At 42.4% G+C, this 8,482-nt stretch overlaps 1 protein-coding gene across 1 annotated transcript in view; it reads right to left on the bottom strand.

Moving 5' to 3' along the window:
• Positions 1-1,996: 1,996 nt before the first annotated feature.
• LOC147420479 (cyclin-dependent kinase C-2-like) overlaps positions 1,997-8,482 on the bottom strand; it is an 86,013-nt gene continuing 79,527 nt past the window's right edge. Inside the window, exons 4-12 of the mRNA XM_086505151.1 lie at positions 5,658-5,687; positions 5,467-5,576; positions 5,099-5,171; positions 4,883-5,003; positions 4,273-4,390; positions 3,962-4,101; positions 3,813-3,870; positions 3,240-3,310; positions 1,997-3,169 (exon numbers count right to left, since the gene is read on the bottom strand). Of these exons, the coding sequence (XP_086361277.1) occupies positions 2,650-3,169; positions 3,240-3,310; positions 3,813-3,870; positions 3,962-4,101; positions 4,273-4,390; positions 4,883-5,003; positions 5,099-5,171; positions 5,467-5,576; positions 5,658-5,687 (1,241 nt within the window). The 3' untranslated portion in view covers positions 1,997-2,649. The remainder of the gene's footprint in view (positions 3,170-3,239; positions 3,311-3,812; positions 3,871-3,961; positions 4,102-4,272; positions 4,391-4,882; positions 5,004-5,098; positions 5,172-5,466; positions 5,577-5,657; positions 5,688-8,482) is intronic.

Here is an 8,482-nt window from a genome sequence, read left to right as displayed (position 1 = left end):
TTACACAGTAGACAAATGTGGACCTATGGGTGGAAGGTGCTTTGTAACCTGATGATCCTGCTCTTAGCATGCCTCCACCATTTACAAACCCTTTGATATTTCTATAATGCATCGGTAAGGGAGATCAGGGGCTCCTTGGTTATCATAAAAGGCTACCAACACATGAGACAAGCAAAACACAATTTCTCATGTGCCATTGCCAAACAATAAATTATATCTTACATGAGATCCATCAAAAGATTGTTACATATGAGAGCCAACTTCATCAAGTGACGGTGGAGATTGAAGAGAAAGATGCAGCGATTGCAAAAGTATAGGAAACAATGTTGCACATGAAAAAGATATTATTGCATAGTCAAAAACATACACACATGAAGTGCTAGCATGGATACTCTCAAGGGTCCCATGGATTACACGTCACCAATCCTCAAAGTAAAGGAGAGAAACTTGAGGTCGAAACTTTTGGAACATTTGATGTTGAGTGGAATTTGAGAGGTGACTTGAAGACCATAATGTGCATGCTAGGAGGCAAGCAAGATGCTTTTGCATTAATGCCCTCTATTTACAAAGGGGCATAAACCTTACGGCATGGCAAAAAGGGGATGAATTACACCAAAAAGACTCAACAGGCAAGTGATGAGCATGACATGGACCAAGAGGAAGATGATAACTTGATTGAGATGGAAAGAGAATGGAAAGCATTGGTACTCTCATGTCCACTGATAGCCGATCCGGATCGGACCTTTAGAGATTCTGTGGAAACCAATCATTCAATTCTCACTTCATAAAGTTCATTTCTAAACATTGCCTACATTCATGTATATTTATCTTGTTTGTTCAAGCTCCACATTGATAATGCATTCACTGTAAAGACAATAGATAGATCAAAAGAGGCCTTGCATAGAGTAGAAGATTTGCTCAACTCTTTCGGATACCATGGAGGGACTAACAAAAGAAGCATCAACGATCACAAAATTTCTCAACAAGTTGCTATGATCAAAGGAAAGGCACGGAATCTTCTTGCAAAAACCGAATTATTCATTGCAATGAGAACTTTAATGGAAATCAAGATGGGACAGAGAAACAATTGGAGCTATAGACGGAGTTGTGCGAGCATATGAGAGAGAAAGAGAGAGAGGTGTGAACAATACACCAGACTATGCAGAGATATGTTGCTACTCCAACTCTATAAATAGGCAAGAGCACATACACTGTTTACATGTCCTATTCCCCTTGGGCCCGCCATTAACCTTTCATCCCACTTTTGAGTTTAGGATCAAGCTTATTGAAGGGGCACACACTCAACTGGAGGAAACTCGGGACATCTGCAAGTTTGGGAAATTGCCACCCTTGCCCCTTTATGTACAAGATCGCCCACAAATGGTCATTAGCCTCGCATGTTTTAAGACCTTATCGGCTTGACCATCAATGAGATGATCGTCCAATCCACAAATGTAGGACTTGCCATGCAATTGATTGATGTGACCCACTTCAAAGCAATGTGTGAGAGAATACTCTCTACGGTTGGAGCTGGTGCTTCAAGATGCATGCAGCCACAACTCTGAAGAGAAGGTGAAAGCAAGCAAAAACAGCCACCTCTAAGTGGGTTATAGAAAATCAAGCATAGATACCCACATTTAACTATTACAATACAACCATGGCTCTCTTTCTCTCTCTCTCAAAAAGTGGGGCGTGTTACCCTTTGCATTACATAAAATTGACCATATTTCCATATGCAAAAAATTCCTGAAAGATGTACAATAAGCTCATGAGCAAAAATCCCAAAACACGCACAGGATACATCAATGGACCCTAATCAGGAAGTGATAATGAAGCTCTCTAGCTCTGATAGGCCTACAAAAGCTCTATCCACCTTGGGCAAAGTAGCATCTCTCTCTCTCTCTCTCTCTCTCTCTCTCTCTCTCTCTCTCTCTCTCTCTCTCGCATGCATGCACGCACGCACGCACGCGCACGCAATGTGCGCATGCAAACAAGCTTTGGAACTGTAAGACAATTTATTTTTAACTTGCTTGCATTTAAGTACAACCTCATGATGCTGAGGAGATTCATAACTCACCTTAATAGCCTTGCTGGGAAATGTTAGTGTAATGTGTTTGTGACACAAAATTCTTTATTGCCAGTGAGGAAGATTGGCAAACAAGAAAAGGAAGCGAAGCAAAAACCTTCTCATCTGTGGACATATGTACAAAAGGTGGTACCCAGTTGGGTCTTGAAAGAAAGACGTCATTAACAAAAAAGAATCAGGACCTCAAGATGAAGCAACACATGGCGACCAAAATTATTGCACATTTTCTTGACCACGAGTCCTCGGACCTCCACTGCCCTCCACCAAAACACGATGCATCTTCATCCCTTCTGAAATATTTTTCAACTCTCAACAGGCACAAAAGAGATTTGCATGTTGGTCTCAGAAATGAGTCGCATGCTACCAGTGGATAAGAGTCATATGGACAGAAGTGCTTGTTTGAGAATATTTGATCGTCCAATATGCCCTCACCAACATGGACCAGACATAGTAGCACATTCTCAAAAAGGACCAAAAATAATGGCGGTCTCAATTCCTGCGGTGCACCATGCGCAAAAACTGCAAATGGTTGAAAGATCAGCCTTTACTCAATGCCCATCTTCTCAACCATATGGTTGAGGACGCCCATTACCAGGGTTATTCGGACCTCTGCTACCACCAGCACTAGCATACGTACTGCCTTGCCCAAAGGCAGGGTTCCCACCAGCATATCCAGCAGGGCCTCTTCCCAGCTGCGCAGCAGCTGGAGGAGGACCGTATCCTCCACTCTGTGTCGTATTATAGCCACTACCTTGACCTCCTCTGTTTTGATTGTAGTTCATATTAGGGCCTGCATGGGGCGGACGGCCCCCAGTCTGAGGGTACCTATTTTGGGGACCACCAGGGACCCTCTGTCCTGCATAATGATGGCCTCCAGCAGCAGGAACTGCATTGTGAACAGCTTGGCTGGGACCTGGCCTCATGGCAATGTGTCCTTGGACTTGTTGCTGCATTGGAGGCAGCCGACTATGGGGCTGCGGATGCTGAGTCTTCTGCCGTTTCGCCAGCTCCTCTTGCTGTTGCCTCTGTTGCTGCCTCTTTTTCTTTGTTTGATATTCATGAGATGCCTCATACTTCGGAAGGCTGTTCCAAGCAGAAAAAAACGTTTTAACATTCTAAACAAACTCTCAACTCAAATTTTTAAGGTCCTAACCTGCTTGGATGGCATGGTAAAGGATCATTCCAAAAATACTCTGCATCAAGGGCATCTTTCGCAGTCATTCTCTGCAGATCATGTCAAACATATATTTAACCCAAAAGTACCAGCATCTTTCAGGTTCTGAATGTCTTTTGAAGGGAATACTTTTTCAAAAATTTATTCAGATTGCCGCAATCCACGATCTAAATGTTTTTCAAGGGCTCTCCCAAGTTGGTTTGAAATGTCAGCTACCATTTACCATGAGTATTTACCATTTACCATAGTTTTTCCATATGGCAACCATGCGTCAGACTCGGACAGGTATGGACGTAAGGGATAAGTACAGATCAGACCCCCCAAGGATTTCATACATTGGATTCCATACGGCACACCTAAAACGGTCTATATATGAAGCTTAAAACAATACGAAGGAGCGCCTTCAATCAAACCCCAATCTTTTTGTCTCAGTTTTTAAATTCATTCAAAAGAAATGTTTCTGATTGGTCGTCAGTTCAAGTGTTCATATAGTGATTCATTGGAATTTTTATATTAAAAAAACCATTATTTGTCAGCTTAATGAAGCTTCACCTGAGCTGGATCTAAAGTCAAAAGCCTCTCCACCAAATCCAAGGCATGCCGATCAAAGCTGCTCATCAAAGAACAAAAAGAAAACTTAATCAGGATATCATATCATTCAAATACAATTAAAGCAGCTCTTGAACAAGGGGTTTACATACTGTTTAAACACATCCTTTACACGGCGCTTCATTGGTCTAGCTGGCTTAAACTGAACAAACCATGGAAGCTTAGACACGCCAGGCCATACAGACTCGTCTGGAGATCCACAAAGCTCAAAGATTTTATTCAGTTGCTCAACCTGCACATAAGGTAGCAAGCTTAAAGGAAAATTGTGTCTGCTTCCTATCGCAATGCTTTGAGATGCACCAGGTGGCCTCGTGCTTATTTTGAAGTGCTGACCTTGAATACTCCAAGATCCAAACATAATGAAGACGAAGACGAGCAGTCCTCAGCTAAACCACACAAATACCTCATTTTTTCCTGGCAAAATCGGCTTTCCAAACAAAAGTTCTGCAAATATACAGCCAACGGACCACATGTCAACAGCAGGCCCATACTTTGTTGAGCCCAGTAGCAGTTCTGGAGGCCTGTTTTAACAAGAAACCTCAACTTTATGGTCAAGGATGAATCTCATCTTGTTAACATCAGGATCCAATAAAATGAACGATAGACAGTAAAAGAGAAAATTATCAAAATACCCCTGAAATCTGTGGAAATTCGTGAAATATACCTCAAATTTTGAAAATTCCCAAAAAATCCATCAAATTTTTCGAAAAATACCCCTCCAATGTGCGCCCTTTTTTTTGCAGCTCTTCATAGAAAGATATGAAAGAACTAGGATTTTAGATGGTGTTGTGGGCCCTTGAGATGAAATGGTTCATTATTTGTAGACACAGATACCTTTATTTCTGGACTCATCGGTGAAAAGTTCTAATTAAGACACCTGAAGATAGATCTCTACCACCAGGAAGAATAAGCTATGCAAAAATTGAAGCAATCCATCCAAAATTGGTACAAGTATATTTTTGAGAATTTCAGGGGTATTTTAATAATTTCCAGTAGCAAATTCAACTGCTTACCTGTACCAAAGGGTTATAACACGGTTGGTCAATTTTGCATTTTGGTCCCCTGTAAATGACCTTGCCAGTCCAAAGTCCGCTAGCTTTAAAATTCCATTGTTGTCTATCAGTAGATTAGAACCTACAAAGCAAGACCAATATCACCACACTTGAGAAAAGAAAAAACGGTTAATTTAAAAACTAGCAACCAGAGAGATTTCTGATGTTAACCACTACCTTTAATATCCCGGTGCAAAACCTGATTGATATGACAGTAGTGCAGCCCAGTCAAAAGTTGCCTCATATAACACTGCAACAAAAGCAAAAGAAGGCTCGTCATTGGCAAGCAATTATACAACTTTCTGATCGGTATAACTTCGCAAATTCAGAGAGAGCTACTTCTCAAAACACAAAAACAAGAGATGAAATACAAGCACGCTATGAAGAGGTGGAGAAATTATGTAAACAAGAGAAGAAACACAAACGGCCCGACAGAATTGAACCGATGATTATCATAATGTGTTTCTTCTTTAAGCTAAGAAACTAGAGACAAACTTGATATTCACAAGTAAACACTTAACTTCGGCATTTGTCATATTAGATACCTTTACTTGCGGTATTGTGAATCTCATCCCTGGACGATCAGATAAGCCTGTAAGATCATGATCCATATATTCAAAGACCATGTATATGCTACCCTTGTATTTGTTCCCTTCTGTAATAACCATCGTGAACATTTAGTTTACCAAAAAGAGTGTGTTGCTTTGCTTAAAACAGCAGGAAGTATTGGTCATACCTGATTTGCCTTGTTCATCTCTTTCTGGACCTATGGAAAACAGATTATTAGGAAGTTAGAGGCGAAATCAATTAGAAAACCGTAAATTACATCTTAAGCTTCAAAATAGGGATATTTCCCCTGACATTGTTGGCACCTCTCACACCCCCACCACAAATGACCTGTAATGGACATCCCCAACACTCAAAATACCAATAATGATAGAAAACAATTTCTTCAAAAACAAAAAGAAAGAGACTCTTTAGCCAGTACCTTAAGCTCAAATGCAAGATTAGGGCAAATACAATGAAAGTGTAAGAAAGCCTGCCCATAGTTGCTGAAAAAAAAAATTGTTGTGTAGGATATACTAGATTAAGACCAATCGATAAGGAAAGTTTAGGAGGGTTTGACAACATTCTGGTGTCGTATACTTCTCTCTATCTCTCAGTCACAGCACCTTCACTCACAGTGTTTACCGCTTTGTTTGTGATCATTTGCACTCTCGCACTAAAGGAACAGAAGGCTCTCCCTTTCGTAAGTAAAAGGAACCCTTAAGCACACTTCGGGAATCGGAGCACTCATCTTGAGCAAAGTTCAACATTCACTTCCGTTGCACCTTACAAGGTCGATTGTTCCGATTCAAAGATCCCTTGTGCACAGCGACACTTCTTTCTATCTTTTCCTTCTTTGGGTTCGTAGCATCGGCAATGTCTTCCTGACGCTCATTAGCGTCTCTTCCTTGCGGAGATCATCAAATAAAAAAAAAAAAAGTCACCTTGATGGCTTGCAAAATCTTAGGCAGATAAGATTCTAGCCATAGCATTTTCTAAACATCAAACTCAGTTCACAATATAGCAAACCCGCTTTGATTCTCAGGGATGTTCTCCCATATGTGGTGAAGGTAGTTCTTTCCGTCTTGGAAGATAAGAGTACATTACTTGACTCGCTCACGGAGAAGCGTGTACTGCAACCGTAACTTGCTACTTTAGTACATAGCGTACTTGATGATCAATGACCATCAGAAAATCACTTCTCAGTAGAGAACACAGAGCGACTAACCACATCTCACATAGAGATTCTCGTGTCCGAACATCATGGTGCGCAGAAGAGCGTTGAAAAGAGGAAGATTTCCTTCCCTTCGTAAGATTCTCAGAGCGAACACGCTCAACCAGATGATTCCTCGACTTGGTTCCAGAGCAACCCCGCTCATCAGATAAACTGGGATTTAAAATCTGGAATTCCACGAGCACAGGTCATAGGCGGCTCTTGCTCCTTCTAAACCGAACGAGGAGAGTGGATCTTCCGGCAGCTCTCCCCGTGTTGGGGCCAGCGTCCGAGGACGTAGGCGTGCACCTGTAAGACCGAGCGTCCCATACCACCCGACCTCACCTCCTCGAGGTGACCTCGCGCACTCCTAGCCTCGCGGGCTAACCACTGGCACTCTGCCAGTGGGGGTCGATAACTGCAAATGAGGCCTTGGCCTCCCTTTTATAATAATGGCCGGCCACACTAGCCGTGTTCACACTACGTCTGCCCGGACACTGGACGCCCATCCCGACGGCATCTAGGCTAGATCCCCTCTCCCAAGAGCGGGACATAACATACTTCCCCCTTAAGAACCATTGATGTCCTCATCAATGAAGTGGGGATACTGAGCTTTTAGAGCCCTCACTGGTTCCTAAGTAGCAAACCTTTCAAATTGACCCTTCCATTTAATTAAGTACTCGTCATAAGCCTTTTGGCGCAAATGACGGGTACGATGATCTAAAACTGCCTCTGGTTCTCGAGGAATATACTCAGTTTGTATATCTTGCCATACATTTTCCTCGATAGGCACAACAACGTCGGCTTCGCCCAATTTTACTTTAAGGCGGCTGACATGAAACACTGGATGTACACTAACATCCGAAGGAAGAGCCAGTTTGTAGGCAACTTGGCCAATTTTCTTTGTGATCAAGAACGGACCACAATATCTAGTTGAAAGCTTATAATGCTTTCCTGTTCGCATAGTCTTGGAATCCTTGGGTATCTTCAGATAGACCCATTGTCCCACATCTAGAGTCCTTGGAGATCTCTTTTGATTAGCCCTAAGTAGTGACTCGATCATGAGCCGTTCTTATACTATCCTTAGCCAATTCGAGCATTTCTTGCATGTCATACAGGAAATCACGAGCTTGGCGTTCCTTGACTTTCTCTAAGCCAATAGCAATTGGGGATTTAGGCTCAAATCCATACATCAGCATGAACAGGCTAAATCCAGTAAGCAGAATGCTTGCTACTATTGTAGGCAAACTCCAACTGTGGAAGATACCTTTCCCAGTCAGACTGCCTGTGAGAGACATAGGCTCTCAATATGTCCTCTAACGTCTGATTCATCCTCTCAGTTTGTCCATCAGACTCAGGATGGTCGGAAGATGACATACTCAACTTCGTCTGGAGATGAGCAAATACATCTCGCCAAAATCGGCCAGTGAACTTAGTATCTCGATCACTGGCGATATCCTCTGGCAGACCATACAGCTTGTAAAGCTGATCGACAAATAAAATCGCCAACTCATGGCTCTTTACTGTCGACTTCGTTGGTATAAACTTCGCCATTTTTGTGAGTCTATCGACCACAACCCAAATAGCGTCATTGCCCCGACTAGTATTTGGCAAACCAACGATGAAGTCCATGGAGATACTCTGCCACTTGGCATCTGGGATTTCCAATGGATGTAGCACGCCAGCTTTCCTAAGGCGCTCTGCCTTATTGACCTGACACTGAGCGCATCTCTTCACATAGCTCTCTATGTAAGAGCGCATTCTTGGCCAATAGAAATATCGCTTGATCAAAGCCAAAGTTC

The sequence above is a fragment of the Adiantum capillus-veneris genome, chromosome 28, assembly GCF_014529385.1.
Source record: "Adiantum capillus-veneris isolate H3 chromosome 28, ASM1452938v2, whole genome shotgun sequence".
NCBI classification, from domain to species: Eukaryota; Viridiplantae; Streptophyta; class Polypodiopsida; order Polypodiales; family Pteridaceae; genus Adiantum; species Adiantum capillus-veneris.
Note: the sequence above shows the minus strand (reverse complement) of the source record. Positions and strands in the feature narration are given on the sequence as shown.